The sequence below is a fragment of the Mustelus asterias genome, chromosome 4 (assembly GCF_964213995.1).
Source record: "Mustelus asterias chromosome 4, sMusAst1.hap1.1, whole genome shotgun sequence".
Taxonomy (NCBI): Eukaryota; Metazoa; Chordata; class Chondrichthyes; order Carcharhiniformes; family Triakidae; genus Mustelus; species Mustelus asterias.
In genome coordinates this window covers 20,112,833-20,135,508 of record NC_135804.1, presented here as the reverse complement: position 1 = coordinate 20,135,508, position 22,676 = coordinate 20,112,833, and the positions used below count along the sequence as shown (strand labels likewise).

General features: G+C 42.5%; 1 protein-coding gene across 1 annotated transcript in view; it reads left to right on the top strand.

Moving 5' to 3' along the window:
* Positions 1–18,127, top strand: part of hsd17b2 (hydroxysteroid (17-beta) dehydrogenase 2) — a 29,839-nt gene extending 11,712 nt beyond the window's left edge. The window contains exons 2-5 of the mRNA XM_078210231.1: positions 9,290–9,502; positions 11,920–12,105; positions 15,548–15,685; positions 17,784–18,127. Of these exons, the coding sequence (XP_078066357.1) occupies positions 9,290–9,502; positions 11,920–12,105; positions 15,548–15,685; positions 17,784–18,127 (881 nt within the window). The remainder of the gene's footprint in view (positions 1–9,289; positions 9,503–11,919; positions 12,106–15,547; positions 15,686–17,783) is intronic.
* Positions 18,128–22,676: the final 4,549 nt, after the last annotated feature.

The window sequence follows — 22,676 nt, the reverse complement described above, 5'->3', positions numbered from 1 at the left end:
TCTCAGGTTTTTATATATTCTAATTTTTAAATAACCAAACCTATTTAACCGAGTTTCCCTGTGTTCATTCGGGAACTGATTTTTGACTGTCGCTCCTGACCCAAACCCATCACTCTGTTTCCCACTTTATTTTCTTTGTTCTTCTCCTTTCACCTCTCCCCTGCCATCCAACTGGATAAAGAGTGGCACAGTGGTTAGCACTGCTGCCTTACAGGGACCGGGTTCGATTCCTGGCTTGGGTCACTGTGTGTATGGAGTCTGCACATTCTCCCCATGTCTGCATGGGTTTCCTCTGGGTTCTCCGGTTTCCTTTGGGCAGAGGTTTACTGTCCCATTCCCCATGGGAATTATAGTGGGCAGGACATGGACCATGCAAAGATCCATTGACTTTGGGCAGGATTTTCTGATTTCAGGGTGAGCGCGGCTGGAAAATCCTGCCCTTTGAGTTTGAGATTAGACCATTTATATCCTGGAAGTACAATGTGCTGACTCATTGTATTAGACTGTTTCTTCAGGAAGGGTTCTACTATTCTAATTTTGAGCTAAATATTGTCGTGCAACAGATGTTTGATTTGTCAATATATTAGTTATAAGAACATAGGACCAGGAGTAATTCTGAGCATGTTCCATCATTCAGTAAAATCGTGGCTTATCTTCTACCTCACTCCATTTTCCCATCCTATCTTCCAATCCCATCATTCCCTTGGTCTCCAAATACATTTATGGTATTGAATAAAGTCAATAGCTGAATACCGGCAGCTGTCTGAGGAAGAGAATTCCAAAGATTCACAACTCTTGGAGGGATTACAATATCCTTTCCATCATCACCTACCCCTCCTCAAGAAACCAACACTTGACCCCATCAGCTTTGCAACTACCATTCCACTTCCAACCTCCCTTTCCTCTCCCAAGTCTCTGTACGTGTTACCGCTTCACAAATCCATTCCAATCTTCCCAGAAAATCCATATTAGAATCCCACTAATCAGCTTCCTTCCCCTGTGTAAGGGGAAAATACAAGGAGAGCACACTTTAAAATGGCTGCCTGGCACATAAAGAGTTAACTGGGAAAGGAGCCGAAAAAGCAGACACCGGCTCCCACTTATCAGAAATCCCTTTAAATCAAAACCTAACAGACAAGCCATTTCTTAATCACAGACAGTGACTCATAGTAAACAAACACCTCAGGAAGCCAAGCAGAGGGTCGAGATATCTTTTAAGATGAGGAAAACCCAAAACAAAGGGAATAGATTAGCCATAGGAAGGGCGGGAAAATATGAATGCGAGGAAACCAATTAACACCTGAATGAGCCGAAACCAACCATTGATGGATACAGACATAAGGAAATGTACCCATTCATAAAAACAATACTACGTTAAATGTCTATATCTGTTTGTACCTGCCTAAACGATGTGATAATGTTCGAATCACCGGTCCATCCATTGTGTAAAAAGTATAAAGATGGACTGCTCCCGGCATTCTAGCGAGAAAAGGTATTCTACTAACTTGTGTCTTATCTCCCGGAGCTCCGTTAAATAAATCGTATTTTCTGAATCTCGAAGTCTGACTAGTGGATTTTTCCCACAACACCTTGCCACACCTTTTATCAAGAAGTCACACATGATATTCGATGTGACTGTGTTAAAGGTAAATTTTCCCTCCTTTTCCTTCTCCACTTATCTGCAGTCATTGACAGGATCGACCATAGCATCTTTCCCCCTGTTGTCCAAACCTTGCTAAATATCAGACTACTTTTCCAACATCCAGAACTGGATGAGCAGAAATCTCCATTAAAATTGTGCAAACTGAAGGGATTGTTTTCCGTCCCCACTCCAAAATTTGTTCCCTAGCTACCTTTCCTATCCTTCACCCCGGCAACATGCTGAGATTAAGCCAAATGGTGAACTTTGACATCATACGTGCCATGACTATGACAGCCTATTTTCACCACTGGCCCTTTGCGCCTGCATCAGTTCACCTACTACTGACGCCCTCAGTCATCCTTTCATTACCTCCAATGACAATAAATCAAATAGTGTTACTGGTGAAGTTTGTTATTCATATCCTGTTTAAGTTTATACTTTGCATGTTTGGAAATAAACTACCGAAACATGCCATGCCTCCCATTTTCTAAGAAGCAGAGGGGTGTAGTGAATTGAAAATTGCATTGTGCATTTTGTCCACTAGAAGCTCCCATTAAGGGAGTCTGGATGGAAAATAAAGGAATCCAAATGGCCATGGAATTCCAACACACTTCTGCTGGACTCCTACACTCTGTCCTCTGTCAGCTTGAGATAATCCAATGCTTTGCTGCCCGTCTTAACTCTCAGTGACTCCTGTTCCCTTATTGTCCCTGTGATCGGTGATCTACATCAGTCAAACTGCACCTTGATTTTAAAATTCGTATCCTTTTTCAAATCTTTCCATGGCCATTTGGATTCCTTTATTTTCCATCCAGACTCCCTTAATGGGAGCTTCTAGTGGACAAAATGCACAATGCAATTTTCAATTCACTACACCCCTCTGCTTCTTAGAAAATGGGAGGCATGGCATGTTTCGGTAGTTTATTTCCAAACATGCAAAGTATAAACTTAAACAGGATATGAATAACAAACTTCACCAGTAACACTATTTGATTTATTGTCATGTGTTAACATACAATGAAAAGTATTGTTTCTTGCACACTATACAGACAAAGCGTACCGTTCATAGGAAGGAAAGGAGAGAGTGCAGAATGTAGTGTTACAGTCTTAGCTAGGGTGGAGAGAAAGATCAACTTAATATAAGGTAAGTCCATTCAAAAGTCTGACAGCAGCAGAGAAGAAGCTGTTCTTCTATTAATTTGACAATACACTCAATCAGATGAAATGAAAAATTTGTTTGTCAACTGAAAATACTTTATAACATAACCATGATGGGCGTATCCGTTCAGCAGGATATCATCCGACATCAGGTGTGGCCTCACTTAACTCATTTTCTTTCTTTTGAAATGTTGATGTTGGAATCTGATTCGGTGCCTGAGAATGATGTTTTCAATGCTTTGAACAATGACGTGTTTTGTGTGATTTGTAAATTGTGCTAAGCAGAAATCATTGATCTTTTTGTTTGGTCACCCAACAAATGACTGGATGTCATGGATGTTGTTTGCTCTTTAAAATAGCCATCGTGTTTCCTAAGCACACATCTCCTGGCTTTAGCGCTATTGATCTAAATGTCTTGTTTTACTCTGCATTTAGCTTCATTTGGTCCTTCAGTTCTTGATTATATTAACTAAATGTTGATCATTAGTTCCACGGGGTAGCTCAGAAAGAAATGTCCACACAGGATGTACCAAGGTGAATCTAAATTGAGGCTTTCCAGTAGTCGTGTGAGGAGTCACTCTGTAATTGCGAAGAAAGCAATACAGCTCTTGCTTCCAGCTATAGTTGTCCAAATCACTTATTTTCAAGGTAGGTGTGAATCTCTCAGCTTCTCCATTAGCTCTTGGCCAATGTGGTGTGACTTTTCGATGCGTGAAATCCCAGGTAGCTGCAAACTTACTGATCTCATTGCTGTTGGATGGGGCGTCTAGGTATGGAGGGGAGATCCTATGAGGAGAGGCTGAGGGATTTGGGATTGTTTTCGCTGGAAAGGCGGCGGCTAAGAGGGGATCTTATTGAAACATATAAGATGATTAGAGGTTTAGATAGGGTGGATAGTGATAGCCTTTTTCCTCTGATGGAGAAATCCAGCACGAGGGGGCATGGCTTTATATTGAGGGGGGGTAGTTATAGAACCGATGTCAGGGGTAGGTTCTTTACCCAGAGGGTGGTGAGGGATTGGAATGCCCTGCCAGCATCAGTAGTAAATGCGCCTAGTTTGGGGGCGTTTAAGAGATCCGTAGATAGGTTCATGGACGAAAAGAAATTGGTTTAGGTTGGAGGGTCACAGTTTTTTTTTTAACTGGTCGGTGCAACATCGTGGGCCGAAGGGCCTGTTCTGCGCTGTAATGTTCTATGTTCTATGTTCTATGTCTATTGTTTTTCTTATTCATTTATGGGATGTGGGTGTTGCTGGCTGAGCCAGCATTTATTGCCCATGTCTAACTGTCCTTCATTTCGGAGGCATTTAAGAGTCAACCACATTGCTGTAGGTCTGGAGACACATGTAGGCCGAACCATGTAAGGATGGCAGAATTCCTTCCCTAAAGGACATTAGTGAACCAGATGGGTTTTTTATGACAGTCAACAATAGTTTCATAGTCATCATTAGAATTTTAATTACATATTTTTTATTGAATTCAAATTTCACCATCTGCCATGGTGGGATTTGAACCTGTGTCACCAGGGCATTAGCCTGGGTCTCTGGATTACTAATGCAGTGACAACACCACTACACCACCGCTGCCTCCCCTTGCTACTTACCATTTCATGCCCTCCAACACTCTGAAAATATGGTTAAGCTTTGTGATGAAACAATGAGGTAAACGTAACTAATTTCCAGGGCTGGGAACCTGCTGTAGTCATCGGTGCCAACAAGCAGGTGTTCGCTAATGTGCAAATCTGTGTGCAAAATTGGCAAGAACTTCAATCCATAGTCCTGGAGGTAGTTCAGACAACCTGAAAAGATGAAGATTTGCTATTTTAGTTGCTTGACATGGTCAGCACTGATTGTGTTCTATCATGTGGTCCATTTCAGGCAATCATACTTTTTCTTGACCTGAGTTGTTCGGTTTTCACAGTTCCCTCATGAGGCAACTCTGGGGCCTCTCCAGTTACAATGTGCAGTATCACACTCTGTTTGGGAATGTTGTTGGTATGCCCGAGGAATCGTGTATGTGGCTGCAATCATTTGCAGATCTGTTGCTGTGTGGAAAATTAAGCGTGACACATTCTCCAGATATGATCCAGAATACAAACATTCATTTTAGGATCTTTGAGACTGGTGTTTCAGAAGTGCCTTGATATTCAGTGATTTGTCACTGTTGTAAGGGGAAATCTTTAGTATTCCCTGGTTTGCAGAGAATGGTGTGGAGATGCCGGCGTTGGACTGGGGTAAACACAGTAAGAAGTTTAACAACACCAGGTTAAAGTCCAACAGGTTTATTTGGTAACAAAAGCCACACAAGCTTTCGGAGCTCTAAGCCCCTTCTTCAGGTGAGTGGGAATTCTGTTCACAAACAGAGCTTATAAAGACGCAGACTCAATTTACATGAATAATGGTTGGAATGCGAATACTTTTGTTTCTTAAAGACTTGATTAGTTGTAAGTATTCGCATTCCAACCATTATTCATGTAAATTGAGTCTGCGTCTTTATAAGCTCTGTTTGTGAACAGAATTCCCACTCACCTGAAGAAGGGGCTTAGAGCTCCGAAAGCTTGTGTGGCTTTTGCTACCAAATAAACCTGTTGGACTTTAACCTGGTGTTGTTAAACTTCTTATTGCAGAGAATGGGGCAATCCTAAAGTTTATTGAACATTTTGGTTCTTATGATGCTGACAGATGCTCCTATATCTGAGAGCAGCTACACCCGAGTGGTCACTGACACAGATTGTTGTGCCCAAAAGGGAACACAAAAATATATTTTGGGCCATCCACCTTACCTTGGCTACCCATTCTCACCCTTTTGTTTTGATATCCAGTATGTGACACCCTTCAGGTGGTGATGGTTGGAGTAGATGGTTCTGCAGGTGAGCAACAAAAGCAAGTTTTTTTTTTCTTCCCCACACTGTTTACCATCAGTAGGACATTCTGTCAGTGGTGAGCAAGCACCGTAATGGTGGAAACATTGGGCAGATTCTTCCTGTCCCGCCCGCCAAGGGAGTCGTAGTGGGTGGGACACAGACCATGCAAAGGTCTGACTTCAGGCGGACCTTTCCACTCTTGGGGCGAGCATGGCCGGAACATCCCGCTCATTGTTTGGACACTCGAAACTCTGGCTGTGAGACTGCTGTTTGTTGCTTTGCAAATGGCTCCCATCACTTGAGAAATGAACAGTGTTCGCAAGAATTAAATTTGGAGTGTGTTTGTTACCTTTGGCTGCCTCAACTTCACTCGCTCTGGACTTGGAAAACAAAAGCAACCTTCCTAGCTCCAACAACACTGACAGCTTTCTGTCTTTCCTGAATGCTTTTTCAGTGTTGTTTATTAGAGAAGTAACCTCGGATTATTTGATTCGATTTCCTGTTCAATATGCTCAACGTCACCAAAGTTGCATTTGATAGACCACTCTCTCAATTACATACAGCATCGGCCAGTTGACTCATTGGCTTCTGGATACGTATATTGGGAGGCAACTGTTTCATGTATTTTTTTTTGGATGTGAAGTAGGTTGTTGGAGCATTTTTGACTGGCTCATAATCATTTCTGTCTTGTGCAGGCACAAGTGTCTCAGAGATATTTTCCAATTCTTCATCTCCATAGTGGTATCTGATTGCTAAATGTGTCATTGAACCACTGAAACATTGTAGCCATTTTTACCAGTGTGGGAATACAGATTATGGCTCCAAAAACACATCAGAATGTGGTAGATTGGGTAGAGACAAAGCTGTCTTGGTCTGTAATGCAGTAACAGTACGTGATCAAGGATCACATTCTTTCCAAAAGAGGAGAATTCCCCCTCATGATCTGAGATTTTTTTGATATCTCAAATCTGTGCAGTCCTTGCTCTTGCTAGTCATAAGTCTACATGTCTCTGTGTCTTGACAACATACTGTGTTCCCTAAATCTCCTATTTAACTGTTACTGCAGAAAGGCAAGAAACCCCAAAAGTAAAAGCAATCTTTGATATTTTCACCCTCTTCATCACCATTGTGAAGTTCCAGGGAGATTCAGTAAGAAACAATCAGAACTGCACATGCTGTTAAAACGTGAATTCCGTTATTCTCCTTCTAGACTCCCTCTGTTAGTATTTGTGCATGGTAGCCTTTAAAGTGGGCAAATTACTCAATGCAATTTTGAATACACAGTTTCCATTTGTTACCTTCATGCTGATAGAGAAATGCAAACAAATAGAACCATCAGCACATTAGTTACACCCAGAGAGTTACTGACTTATCAAAATACTTTTTTTTTTTGTTTTGATGACGATATTAACATCCTTCCGCAAAGCAGAAACTGAATGATTTGATAAGTGTACAGAATTTGGCATCATCATCATCAACAACAAATTGCTGATCTTTTATTATATTGAAATCATTATGATTTTTGATTTTACCCAGATAAAAACAAGTGGCTACAATTCAAAGGTAAGCAATGTGTTGTAAAATTCTATGGGACATCCCAAAAGGTTTTATTTACATGCTCAAGTTGGTTGCTCTGTCTTTTAGTAAAGCGTTGTTTGAAACTGTTTCTAATTCGGCACGCTTTCAAGGCATACCTTTTTCGATTTAAAGAATTTCATTGGATTTTGCGCAATGTGACTTAAAAACTTGTATTATATATTTGCTGTTGGTGTGGCACTGTATTGGTGTCAAACATATGATATACTATAAATGCAAACACTCATATAGTCAGCTCCTAAGTTTAAAGAATTGACCTTGAAACACCACCCAGAATAGGTAGACCTGAGGCACACCCAATTTGGACATGCAACCTTATTACCCTCAGCTGGACAACTGTGAACACCAAACAGCTGCCTCCAGGCAGCTTGCCAATGAAATGGAATAGCAGGTCGGGCTACTGCCATGCCAGCAGCAATCCACATGTAAATATTTAATGGAAGAGTGGGTTAGATGATTACGTAACATTGGTCTGAAGGGAGGGTATGGGTGGTTAATGGCTGGTGAGGATTGAAGCCAGGGTTAGGTTTGTGGAGACGGTGGAACGTGGCAGTTGGCTTGTCAATGTTGAAGGTGGGGTGAGGGGGGAGCACTCCCCGTCCTCCCAACTCCACATTTAAGTGTATTTTTTAAAATTACCTTGCGGCCTGCAGCAGACCTTTTTTAAGGCAGTTGTTTGGTCCTGATTTGCATACGCAGTATGCCTTTTGGAAGCTTCTATTAAGATGATGGATAGCACAGTTCTGACTCATGAGCATGTGCTTATGGGAAACTTGAGAAACAGCCATTGTACTACTGAATTCCAAGGCCAGAATATGTTCTTAGTACCCCAAATGCTTTTTATAAACAGTCACCCCAGGCATGTATCAAACCCAGGTCCCTGGTGCTGTGAAGCATCTCTGGGGCCTCTCCAGTTACTGGTTAACCGAGTTCTTCTGCTGCACCAATGTGGAATTCAAATTGTGGAGAAGTTGAAGAGAGGAGTACCACCTTCTGCCTCCACCTGCCCCCTGCACTAAGCTCAGCAAGTCCCGTTCTCTTACCCATCCACTTCCCCTACCAGCCCATGCGTCACATTTCCACTTTGAATTCATAATCTTCTTCCTTGACTGTGCACCTTACTGTATGTCAAATTGGCCACTTGGTCTCAACCTTCTGGATGCCCATACCTCCAATACAAAGACACCTGCAAATGAGATATGAAAATGGCTGGCATTGACACTGATGGCTGTGATTTCTGGAGGCTGACTGTGTTTGTTTGGAAAGGCATTGGAAGAGGCAAGCAGAAACAACAAAACTCCTCTGGCTGATAACCAGAGAAGCCAGCAGAATACGTACCTTCTCAACCCAATATCTTCCTATGCAACAAATACATGTAGAGACTGCCATGCTAGTCTGGGGTGCTTGAGTTACACCAAGTGATGTTTAACACAGTCGACCATCAAGGTGCAAACCATGATCTTACAAAACAGAAGGTTCCTCCACCTGACCAATATCTATCCCTCAATCAACACAAAAGCAAATTCACCCGCAACTTCCTCACTCCCCAGTGTCAGATTTGGGAGATACTCCACGGATGCATTGAGGAATTCCTCCTGGGAGTTCCCATGTAAGGGTTCATCCCGCAATTGTCCAGAAGTGCTAACTTCCTCTGGGCATTTATGCTGGGATGGGAACCGTCCGACAGTGATTCAAATTGTTAATTTCAGCTGGTTCTGCCAGTTTTACGCTCATAGTTACTTGAAAGAGTTAGAAGGAAAAAAAGCACTTCAGAGTAACTATTTTAAAGATGCAGGCCATGCCCCGTGTGGTGCACCCTCCTCCACCCCCTGACCACAAAAAACAGTATAGAAATGCAAGTTTTTCTGTTCTGGGTTAACAATATCAGAAGAATGTTCCTTGATATTTTTCCAGTTTAATTTATTGCTGTTTCTCTTTCCGTTGGGACATTGCTGATGGAGAAGGGCCTGTGTGGTAGAGAATATGCTTCTTGTAGAAATCACAATACCTTTTGCTTCCATCGCTAAACAGGGTGTGATTCTGGATTTGGTCACGCTTTGGCAAAACACCTCGACCAACTGGGCTTCACTGTATTTGCTGGCGTTCTGTACCTCGACGGACCTGGTGCTGAAGATTTGAGGATAAGTGGCTCAACCAGACTGAAGGTACTCCAGCTAGATGTCACCAGTTTTGAACAGATAGCGAGAACCTATGCAAAACTGAAGGCTGAGCTGAGCAGCACAGGTTAGTAATGAGTCCATTTTAAAAGCTAATGTTTGGGTAGGGTAAAATTACATTGACTTGTTGCTGTGTGGCTGACCTTAACTATGATCTCACATTTCTGAAGCTTTCCGAGAAATTCTGTTGCAACTCTCTACTTCAACGAGATTTGCAATTCCTTTCATTGGGAATGGAAGCTTACAGCTTGTCTTGGAAATAAAAGCCGCTACAAACTCTTGTAGAGATGGGAGAGAAGCCACAATGTACATAGAACATAAGCCAAAGCTTTTTTCAAAAAGTGCAATCTTGCTGTGCATTATAAAATATGTGACAGTAATAAAGAAGAGTCATTTCAAGAACTGTAGGCAATTGAAACTCATCCTTCTAGATGTGTTGGACTTGGCATGACTACACTTTTAAGAGCTGCCACAGGCACGATGGGCTGAATGTCCTCCCGTGCTGTAAGTTTCTGTTGCAGCACTTTAAATGTGTTGAATTTGTTTTTCTCGACTGCCTATTGCTCCAAATATTCATTACTCGTTGAAAAGTATTTTCTAAAGTTGTCTTAAATTCTTTGGGTGAAGAAGTTCCTCCTCAACTCAGTCCTAAATCTGCTCCCCCTTATTTTGAGGCTATGCCTCCTAGTTCTAGTTTCACCTACCAGTGGAAACAACCTCCCTGCTTCTATTCCCTTCATGATTTTACATGTTTCTATAAGATTTCCCCCCCCCTCATTTCTCTAAATTCCCTTGAGTATAATCCCAGGCTACTCAGTCTCTCCTCATAAGTTAACCCTTTCAACTCCGGAATCCACCGAGTGAATCTCCTCTGCACCTCCTCCAGGGCCCGTAGATCCTTTCTCAAGTAAAGAAATCAAAACTGTACACAGTACTCCAGGTGTGGCCTCACCAGCACCGAATACGGCTGTGACATGGGGTGACACAGTGGTTAGCACTGCTGCCTCACAGCGCCAGGGACCTGGGTTCGATTCCCAGCTTGGGTCACTGTCTGTGCGGAGTTTGCACGTTGTCTGCGTGAGTTTCCTCCAGGTGCTCCGGTTTCTCTCCCACAGTCTGAAAGACATGCTGGTTAGGTGCATTGGCCATGCTAAATTTTCCCTCCATGTACCTGAACAGGGTCAGAATTTTCACACTAACTTCATTGCGGTGTTAATGTAAGTCTACTTGTGACACTAACAAATAAATAAACTTAAAACATAACCTGCCTGTTTTTAAATTCATCCTTCTTGCAATGAAGGGCAAAATTCCATTTGCCTTCTCGATTACCTGCTGCACCTGTAAAACAAATATTTGCGATTCATGCACAAGGACACCCAGGTCCCTTTGCATAGCAGCATGCTGCAATTTTTTGCCATTTAAACGATAGTCCATTTTGCTGCTTTTTCTGCCAAAATGGATGACCTCACATTTACCAACATTGTACTCCATCTGCCAGATCCTTGCCCACTCAGACTATCTGTATCCCTCTGCAGACTTTCAGTATCCTCTGCACACTTTGCTCTGCCACTCATCTTAGTGTCATCTGTGAGCATTGACACATTGCACTTGATCCCAACTCTAAATCATCTATGTAAATTGTAAGCAATTGCGATCTCAACACTGATGCCTGAGGCATCAGTGTTGAGATCACCAGTCACTGATCGCCAACCAGAAAAACACCCATTTACCCCCACTTTGCTTTCTGTTAGTTAACCAATCCTCTATCCGAGCTAATACATCACCTGTGCACCTTTTTATACTGCAGCCTTTTGAGCGGCACCTTGACGAATGCAATTAATACATTACTAATTAAAAACATAGAAATGAGAAGCAAGATAGGCCATTCGGCCCCTTGAGCCTGCTCTGCCTTTCATTTTGATCACGGCTGATCATCGAATTCAATATGCTGATCCCCCGCCCTCCTTATCCCATATACATTCTACACTCCGGAATTGTGATGGTTTTCAAAACCTCACAGCCCCTCTCCTTACTCGCAACAAGAGAAGGAAGACCGGACGGCACGGTGGCACAGTAGTCAGCACTGCTGCATCACAGCGTCAGGAACCCAGCTTCAATTCCGGCCTCGGGTAACTGCCTGTCTGTTGTGTTGAGTTGGCCGGTTCTCCTCGTGTCTGCATGGGTTTCCTTCGGTTTTCTCCCACGTACCAAAGATGTGTGGGTTAGTTTGATTGGCCATGCTAAATTGCCCCTTAGTGTCAAGGGGATTAGCAGGGTAAATACTTGGGTTTACGGGGATAGGGCCGGGGGTGGGATTGTTGTCAGTGCAGGCTCAATGTGTTGAATGGCCTCCCTCTGCATTATAGGGGTTCTATGTTAAAGTATGTGCTTATTTTTTTTAAAAGCATAGTTTTGATTTCCATTTCCTTTGTAAAACTGCTTCCAAGTGGACCTGTTGCAAAATGACTCTTTCTTTATGCTTAGGACTGTGGGGTGTAGTGAATAATGCAGGTGTCCTGGCGTTTGTTGCTGATGCAGAACTTCTTCCTGTGAATATGTACAAGCGTTGCATGGAGGTGAACTTCTTTGGGGTTGTGGAACTCACCAAAATGTTCCTTCCGTTAATTCGCCAAGCCAAAGGCAGACTGGTTAACATCACAAGTGTTTCAGGTATAGTTCTTTCATTGGTAATTATTGTGGCACACTGCATAGACAAGGCTCAGCCGTGAGCTCTGTGTCACTTCCAAAGTATTTCTCGATAATTAAAAAAAATCTTAATTTAGGAACCGTTCGGGTAAAGGTCATGTTAAGTGGATTATGTATTTGTGTTTTAGAAGAGATGGTGGGCTCTAGACTAAATACATTTCATTTTATTTCAAGGGTTGGCAAACCTCTTAATATTCACAATACATTGGCATGAAATAATTAGAATATGATTCCGAGACATACAAGCAACATAGTCTGGCTCATAAGATGTTGCAGTTACTTATACCCAATTAGTCTGTGAAGCTAATATTTTGATAAAGCTCTTGCTGTCTGCTGCTGAATAATGTGCGCGTGCGTGTGTACGTGAATGTTCTAATTGCTTCAGTTATGTTGTTCTCTTATCACGACAAATTATTGGGTTTAGGGACTGCAAGTCCTTTGTTTCCATATAACTTAGAATGTTAGTAATTTGGGGTCTATGCATGAGACCCCCTTTCACCTCATTCCACCCAAGAGCTCTTCCTGAGATAGCTACTTGACACTAATATCACATTACAAAGGAGGTGGGACCACCATGGGGTGTAGCAGTATTGTCATTAGACTCATACTCCAGAGACCCAGGGTAGCACTCTGGGGACCCAGGTTCGAATACCCCCACAGCAGTTGGGGAAATTTGAAGTTCATGTCTAAGGATAACCATGAAATGAAAGTTGATTATCGTTTTTTTTAATAAACCATCTGGTTCACTAATGCCCTTTAGGGAAGCAACTTTGCCATCCTTACCTGGTCTGGCCCATGTGTGACTCCAGATCCACAGCAATGTGGTTGACTGGCAAAAAAAGGCATTTTAACAGTCAGTTGTTTCAAATCACTAAAAATGTCTTGAGAGGAATGAAACTACACGGCATTGACTTAGGCACTGGAAACAACAGTGGCACAGCCAGCCCTATTGACTCTGCAAAGTCCAACATCTGGGGCAGTGTGGAAAAACTGGGAGCGCTGTCTCATGGACTAGACCAGCAACAACCTGACATAGTTCCCAAAATTAGAGAATTATATCTTCCAGATAATGTCCCGCTACCCTCCGTCACCATCCCACCACAGGACAGACCCAGCAGATGTGGCAGCACAGTCGGGAAGGAGTTCCCCTGGGAGTCCTGAACATTGACTCTGGACCCCAAGACATCTCGTGGAATCAAGTTTTAAAAATGCACAGGGTAATTGCTTGCTGATTTCCTCAGCTGGTGAATCAGTACTCTTCCATGTTGAACACCACTTGGAGGAAACGCTGAAGGTGGCAAGGGTGCAGCACTACTACTGACCGAGGTGGCCATGTCCTAAAGGATATAGTTATAGTTACTAAACTGCGTGGTGAGAGAACGAACGAGAGGGAAAAAACTACTTGACCTCATCCTCACCAATCTGCTTGTTGGAGATACATCTGTCCATCACAGTATCAGTAGGAGTAACCACAGCACAATCCTTGTGGAGACAAAGTCCCATCTTCACATTGAGGATACCCTTCGTTATGTTATGATTTGATTCATTATTATATTAGTATACAGTGAAAAGTGTTGTTTCGTGCATGCTATACAGACAAAGCATACCATTCATAGAGAAGGAAACGAAAGAGTGCAAAATGTAGTGTTAGTCATAGCTAGGGTGTAGAGAAAGATCAACTTGATGCAAGGTAGGTCCATTCAAAAGTCTGATGGCAGCAGGGAAGAAGCTGTTTTTGAGTTGGTTGTTACGTGACCTCAGACTTTTGTATCTTTTACCCGACAGAAGAAGGTGGAAGAGAGAATGTCAGGGGTCTGTGGGGTCTTGATCATGCTGGCTGCTTTTCCAAGGCAGCGGGAAGTGTAGACAGTGTCAATGGATGGGAGGATTGTTTGTGTGATGGACTGGGCTTCGTTCATGACCCTTTTTAGTTTCTTACAGTCTTGGACAGAGCAAGAGCCATACCAAGCTGTGATTTAACCAGAAAGAATACTTTCTATGGTGCATCTGTAAAAGTTGATGAGAGTTATAGTGGATGTGCCAAATTTCCTTAGCCTCCTGTGAAAGTAGAGGCGTTGGTGGGCTTTCTTAACTATAGTGTCCGCATGGAGGAGTCAGGACAGGTTGTTGGTGACCTGGACACTGAAAATCTTGAAGCTTTCGACCATTTCTATTTCGTCCCCATTGATGTAGACAGGGACATGCCCTCCACTACGCTTCCTGAAGTTGGTGACAATCTCCTTCATTTTGTTGACATTCAGCAAGAGATTATTGTCGTTGCACCAGTTCACCAGATTCTCTCTCTCTCTCTTTCCTGCACTGTGTCGCGTAATTGTTTGAGATCCAATCCACAATGGTGGTATCATCAGCAAACTTGAAAGTCGAATTGGAGGGGGATTTGGCCACACAATCAAAGGTGTATAAGGAATACAGTAAGAGGCTGAGGACACAGCCTTGCGGAGCACCGGTATTGATGATGATCGTGGTTAAGGTGTTGTTGCCTATCCTTACTGACTGGGGTTTGTGGGTTAGGAAGTCTATGATCCAGTTGCAGAGGGATGGGCCAAACCCCAGGCCACAAAGTTTGGAGATGAGTCTTGTAGGAATAATGGTGTTGAAGGCTGAGCTTGTAGTCTGTGGATAGGAGTCTGACATAGGTGTGCTAAATTGAGATAGATTTCAAACTGATCTAGCAGCTCAAGATTGGGCAACCATGAGGCGCTGTGGGCCATCAGCAGTTGTGGAATTGTACACAGCCACAATCTGTAACCTAGATATGTCCTAGCATATCCCCCACTCTCTTGTTAGCACCAAGCCAGATGCAGCACCTGGTACACCTAAAAACGAAGTGTCCTCAAAAAACTTCAGTAGGTGTGTCAAACATGATTTCCCTTTCATAAATCCATGTGGACTTTGTCTAGTCCCATTGATGTTTCCTGGGCAGCATTTCCGAATTCTCAATTTTAGTAAGTGCATAACCAAAAAAACAGAAATAACATTCTACTTTTGCAATTGGGCCCAAGATAATTAGTTTATTTATCAGTGTCACACGTAGGCTTGCATTAACACTGCAATGAAGTTACTGTGACAATCCCCTAGTCACCACACTCCAGTGCCTGTTTGGGTACACTGAGGGAGAATTTAGCATGGCCAACGCACCTAACCAGCACGTCTTTCCGACTGTGGGAGGAAACCGGTGCACCCAGAGGGAAGCCACACACACACGGGGGGAACATGCTAACTCAGCACAAACAGTGACCCAAGCGGGAATTGAACCTGGGTCCCTTGGTGCTGTGAGGCAGCTTAGATGTTAATGCTGAAAATATGTAGCCAAGGAAGTCTGGCCAACATTTTTGTTCATGCTATTGTTTTATTTGTATATTTCTTTTGTTCTGTCCTAATACAGGCAGTATGCCAATGCCAGGCTTTGCAGCATACGGTGCTTCAAAAGCTGCTCTCGCCATGTATTCCAATATTTTGAGACAAGAACTTGCCATCTGGGACGTCAGAGTTTCTACCATCCAACCTGGGGGTTTCAAAACAGGTATGTATCTTTTTGATTTCATTTGTTATTGTTTATTGCAGGGAAGAAGCTGTCAGTCGGTATGTGACCTCAGACTTTTGTATCTTTTTCCCCACTGAAGAAGGTGGAAGAGAGTGTGTCTGGGGTGAGTGGGATCCTTGATTATGCTGGCTGCTTTTCCAAGGCAGTAGGAAGTGTAGGCAGTCAATGGAAAGGAGACTGGTTTGAGTGATGGACTGGACTTCGTTCACCACCGTTTGTAATTTCTTGCGGCCTTGGACAGAGCAGGAGCCGTACCAACCAGAAAGGATGCTTTCTATGGTACACCTGTAAAAGTTGGTGAGAGTTGTCACGGACATATCTGCAGAGGAAAAGGCTCAGCAGCCTTGAAGATTCTAGCCAACTACCATAAGTCTCCCTCTTTTGTGATTTGACATTCAATAAATGAAAGTGAGCAAATCGTATGTTAAAATATGTAATATATAAATTGAGTATACATCACTGCATACAGCTCTCTATTATATTTCTATGTATATAGTGAGTGAGCTCAAGGAGATGAGAGGTCTATCAGTTAAATAGATGAATTGCTTGTCTGTGAAACACTCGGGCCAATGTAATAATCCAGACTGAAATAATGTGTTGTTTTAAATTTAAATATGAATTCACTCCAGAATGGATTTTATTGTTTGAGGAAATTATTTTGTATTTGATTCCTGACAGGCGAAGCCCAGTCCATATAAAAGTGTAATAGGTATCAAGCCTTTATCGATTTTCTGACAGTTACTTGAAAAATGACCAGTTTTACTTATATATTGCAGCACCTTTTAATGAATTAAATGCCTTTCAGTGATACCCTGTACTGCAATTCAAAAATCAATTTATCTTCATACTTGAGGAATAATGATTGCAGTGGGTTTTTTTTAAAAAAAAACAAACTCAAATTGCACACTTCCTGGCTTCGAAAGCATGCACAATAAATACATACTTGAGTGCTAAATTTCTTGATCCCACCGTGCCTGTTACAGTGTGAGAATAGCCTCTTATTGTTTAATATTAAACCACATGTAGCTGAGTGATAGCGAGTAGAGTCGGTCCCAAAGTCAGATTTGTGGCAATTTAGCTCATGGTATTTTCCCCTTCCCTGTGATCAGGAGAGTGATACGGGAAGAACAGACAAATGCTCAAAATAGTTACAAATCTGAGCGAATAGCGCTGGGCACTAAGGCTTTAATTGTAGTGATTTTAAGGAATGAAGTATCCATCCTCGTAGCTGTTAATTGATGAGGACAGAACTCCGCATGAAAATGGAACAAATTCGGGTCACGATTTACTCATACAAAGTTGACAGAATGTAGCTACTTCCTGCTGGGCAAATTTCCCTAAATTATCCACGATTAGCTATTCACAACTGCTAGGCCATATTGGGCCGGCAGCTGAGTGTTTGCTGAAGAAGGGGGATGGGAAATTGGGCTCATCAAGCGGCTGAGAAATTAAAATGTACCGATCCTGTTTGGTGGCAGAATAGGTGCCAATATCACAGAGTTGTCATAGTGCAGAAGGGATCCATTCAGCCCATTGTGTCTGCACTGGCTCTCTGAGCAATTCCCTTGGTGCCTTTCTCTCCTGCCTTCTCCCCTTTTTTAAGGATGGGGGAGAGCTGACTGGTGGTGATTTTAACCTGAGGATTACCACCCCTCCAGGCGAGTGGCAAGGTGGAGATGGTGGGGGCCTTTATGAATAATCTCATGGTTAACCCTGCACAATAGCTACCAGATTGAAATGGGAAAGTCTGTGACTAGTAATGGAATAATGTTTTTTTAAATATCAGGAACATTTTTACTTTGCAAAGTCTCTCTCTCTCTCTCTGGTTTTCAAATCTGTGGAATCAGGGCCGGGATTCTCCCAGCGTGCTGTGGGCCAGGGGGCGGTGGGGGGTGGCTTTAGTGAGATTAAATACTTTTGCTATGTACTGGTTGAATCACTACTCCTTGGCTTCACACTGGGAATACATATTTTCTAACTCTGCAATTAACCTACTACTATTCTCTTGCTATTGTTGAATGTTAGTGTATTACTAAAGATGTGTGACCTAAAGCCTTAAATTTGTATTTTTCCATAGGTATCTTTGGCACCAGGGAGCAGTGGAATAATCTACACCGAGAAGTCATGCAACAACTCTCTCCTGCCGTTAAAACAGAATATGGCGAAAACTACATATCCTCATTCAAAGAAAAATATCCTAAGTGGCAAACTAACTTGAAGGAAAACCTACAACCAGTGCTTAATGACATCTCCAAGGCACTGTTGGCAAAGAATCCCAAGCCCCTCTACACTCCTGGAACATCTATTTTCTCTCTTCCACTCTTTCAACACTACCTTCCGTCCTGCCTGTCTGATTTTTTAACTTTTCAGTTACTTAAATCAGCTCCGGAGGATGTACCAGAAGGAGTAAAAGAAACTTGAGCCATAAGCCATTCTCAGTTAGCTTTGACAAGTTATTTCGTACAGAAAAATACCTTTTTTAACAGGCTTTAGTCAGCTAACAAAATCCTATCTTTAAGGAATTCCACACTTAAATACACCATTGCACAAATCTGTGTACAAGTAACATTCCCTGCATTCTGTACAGGATAAGCAGAATCCAAGCCTGAAACTTGGGCTCTGAGTAAGTGTTTATTTTTCAGAACCATACAGCAGCAATATCGCAAATGTTGTAATCAATGGAACAACCTCAGTTGATACAGTACGTAAAGGGGGGAAGAAATATCCCATAGCATGAGGATCCTGCACCGGGATGTGGTAGATACTACTTCATTTACTTTTTTACTTCATTTACTTTTTTGAGCTATTTGTCACTGTGCCGCAATCTTGTTCAATTTACTGAGACTAACCTAGATAGTTAAATGAAGGAGTGGTTAAACTCGTCTTTACATAGAATTTTTTTTTCCCACTATATACGAAAATATAAAGTGTAACAAACTTTCTTAACACATTTTTATACTTGTTCAGTGTGAGGTGAAGTCGAGACTGATGCTCTTTTTTACAAAATATTTTGTGTTGTTTCTTTTTAAATGGGTCACGTTCTGAATCCGAGACAGGTACCCAATTTAACACTGCTGGCCTCCACAATCCTCTTCCTGAACTATTTTAAATAGAGCTTCTCGCCAGGCATGTTCGTGCCTGCCAGGCATGTCCCAGCCTAGATGGTGGGCTCTGGGCGAGAGATGGGGAGGGGGAAACAATGAATCACACGAGATACCACTCCCCTACTCTAGACCTAAAGTTGCTGGGCTACATTCCTCCTCTTGGATTATGGCCAGGCAGTTGTAGCTTCTTAAAACTTGCCTTTGCTTGTCCCTCACAGTCTCCATCCTTAGCTGATGGGGCTGTCAATCACAGAGTGCTGGAGGACCTCCCATTTGCCATCCCTAATTGCTTGGTGAGCCTGCTGCCACCTGACCTTTCATTGGCTGAGGGTTTGAAATTTTCCCTTGACGGGGTCAGGACCTGGAATTAGACCCATTTCCACTTCCCGACTGAAAAGCCAACCTCTGATATTTATTTTTGTGATGTAACATACATTGATATAATAGAAAATGAGAGAGCCCTGGCTATTCCAAGACCCAATAACGGGGTCAAGAGCCTTTTGTGTGCAGATGAACTATTATGAATAAGTTCTATTTGGGTAGTCAATAATCAAGCATTTCCTGTTTTCATTTAAAAATAAGTTCTGTGGAGTTTTTTTGCTCACATCACTGAGGTCTCCTCATTTTCCATGACCAAAGGTTGGTTTATACATTCTTTTAAAAATTGGGTTTCTACATCCATCGTTGTTTATTTTACACGATGTGGAGATGCCAGAGTTGGACTGGGGTGGGCACAGTAAGAAGTCTGTCAAATTAAAATCCAACAGGTTTATTTGGAATCATGAGTTTTGAGAGCTGCTCCTTCACCAGGTGACTCAGCTGACGAAGGAGCAGCGGAGCGCTTGTGGTTGCAAATAAACCTGCTAGACTTTAACCGGTGTTGAGGCTTCTTATTTTACATGAGTCAGAGAAAAATGGGAAATGTTGGTGGTTAAGATCATCAGCCTCTTCACTCATTGCCATCTCTCGATATAGAATGAATATCAATCAATTTATTCTAGTGCGAATTAATATGGGCAAATAAACAGAAATTAGGAAGAAAAGCTAAAATGTTGGAAATACATAGTATGGCAGTTAACTATTTTTGTTTGCAGTTCAGATAAAGGGTGCACACCGAACATACTGATCTGCTGTCTATTTCCAGCTGTTTCAGTATTGAGGTTAAGATGGTGCAGTACCACGTATGGAGTCTATTGCTCCATACGACTGCACCAGCATATTAAAATTAAAGCAGGTCAGAAGAGTCTTTTGCTGGCAAACTGGGCATTTACCCAATGCATTAACTAATAGGTACAGAACAAAGAACAGTACAGCACAGGAAACAGGCCCTTCGGCCCTCCAAGCCTGTGCCGCTCATTGGTCCAACTAGACCATTTATTTGTATCCCTCCATTCCCAGACTGCTCATGTGACTATCCAGGTAAGTCTTAAAACGATGCCAGCATGTCTGCCTCCGCCAGCATGTCTGCCTCCACCACCCTACTTGGCAGCGCATTCCAGGCCCCCACCACTCTGTGTAAAAAAAGTCCCTCTGATATTTGAGTTATACCTCGCCCCTCTCACCTTGAGCCCATGACCCCTCGCGATCGTCACCTCCGACCTGGGAAAAAGCTTCCCACTGTTCACCCTATCTATACCCTTCATAATTTTGTACACCTCTATTAGGTCTCCCCTCCATTCTCCGTCTTTCCAGGGAGAACAAGCCCAGTTTACCCAGTCTCTCCTCATAGCTAAGACCCGCCATACCAGGCAACAACCTGGTAAACCTTCTCTGCACTCTCTCTCTAAAGCCTCCACGTCCTTCTGGTAGTGCGGTGACCAGAACTGGACACAGTACTCCAAATGTGGCCTAACCAGCGTTCTATACAGCTGCAACATCAGACTCTATACCCTGTCCTATAAAGGCAAGCATACCATATGCCTTCTTCACCACCTTCTCCACCTGTGCTGCCACCTTCAAGGATTTGTGGACTTGCACACCTAGGTCCCTCTGTGTTTCTATACTCTTGATGGCTCTGCCATTTATTGTATAACTCCCCCCTACATTAGTTCTTCCAAAATGCATCACTTCGCATTTATCTGGATTAAATTCCATCTGCCATTTCTCCACCCAATTTGCCAGCCTATCTATATCCTGCTGTATTGTCCGACAATGTTCATCGCTATCTGCAAGTCCAGCCATCTTCGTGTCATTCGCAAACTTGCTGATAACACCAGTTACACCTTCTTCCAAATCATTTATATATATATCACAAATAGCAGAGGTCCCAGTACAGAGCCCTGCGGAACACCACTGGTCACAGACCTCCAGCCGGAAAAAGACCCTTCGACTGCTACCCTCTGTCTCCTGTGGCCAAGCCAGTTTTCTACCCATCTAGCCACCTCCTTGTATCCCATGAGCCTTAACCTTCTTAACCAACCTGCCATGAGGGACTTTGTCAAATGCCTTACTGAAATCCATATAGACGACATCCACGGCCCTTCCTTCGTCAACCGTTTTTGTCACCTCCTCAAAAAACTCCACCAAATTTGTACGGCACAACCTCCCTCTTACGAAACCATGCTGTCTGTCACGAATGAGATTGTTCCGTTCTAAATGTGCACACATCCTGTCTCTAAGAATCCTCTCCAACAATGAACCACAACCAATACAAGAGTATTGGTTGTGGTTCATTGTCAGGCACGTAATTAATAGCACAGTGACAGTGCAACCTGGAGACTTGAGGCTGTCCCAGTATTGGGCCTCAGGCATCATTAACACTATCAGTGCTAGCTGCACGCAGGTTTGAAGGCAACACTTTTGCCTCGCTGGCAATCCAAAAAGAAGGCTCAGAGGGAAGAAGCGGGAAACATTCACAAAGGTGCAATTGGAAGGGGAACTCCTACACCTCAGCCGTGCTGTTAGATTTGAGTTTTCAAATTACCTCTGCTTCGGTCTCAGTGACCTCCTGTTAAGAAAAAAAAGTCCTAACCATAGCGGGACCAGCGTTAACTCTGCTCAACTCAAACCAATTGCCGAGAGGTGTCTTAAAATGGATATTAGGCCCCTGATTAACATGTAACCTGTTTTTGGGTTTCCTTTTGATAAAATTAGCCCAAACAATTTAGCAGGGGCCAGAATGCCCATTCGGGTTTGCTATAGGACATTCCACTGCAAAATTTGTCACGGTTTTGCCCATTTTATGGCCCAAAAATTAATGCAATAATTGGCAATTTCTACTCTACAATTTGCAAAAACTGTGCGCTGTTCAGCAGAGCATGAAACGTTACTATACAATATATATAATTAACCAGAATGGACCATCATCAAGTTAGATTAGAATCTATCAGATTATTTGATTAGGGAAGTATTCAGTTACCAAACTAATTGCATATTTCATACTGTGAAAGCTCTGTTACTACAATAAAATAGACTTTCTAATGAAGGGGAACATTTTTATCTAGGTTCGAGCCAAGGGAAAGATTTCTTTTTACAACAAACATCATGTTTCAGAAATTTGAAGTGAAGTTTTATCATACCTATTGCAATCCACTTTTTTTTTTAAACAGTTCATTATCTATCTAAGGTTGGCTTCAAGTCACTGTCATTTTCGCACATTTATCCACATTGCAACAGTCGAATAATTAACAGCAGGAATCAATCTGACAGCTTGGGGTTCATTATGCTTAAAAAGAAGATTTCTAACTCAAAAGTTTGAGCCAAGAGGAAATCCGCAAAGAAAATATTGTACCCGAACTGCCATGTACGGTGTACAGTATGAAATTCTGTGAAGGTGGATATTCACTGTAACGAATATTGAACAGTTGAGTGAAGCAAAACCACACGTTCAGTTAACTCTGAAACTATTTGAAGAAATGGAATGTTCT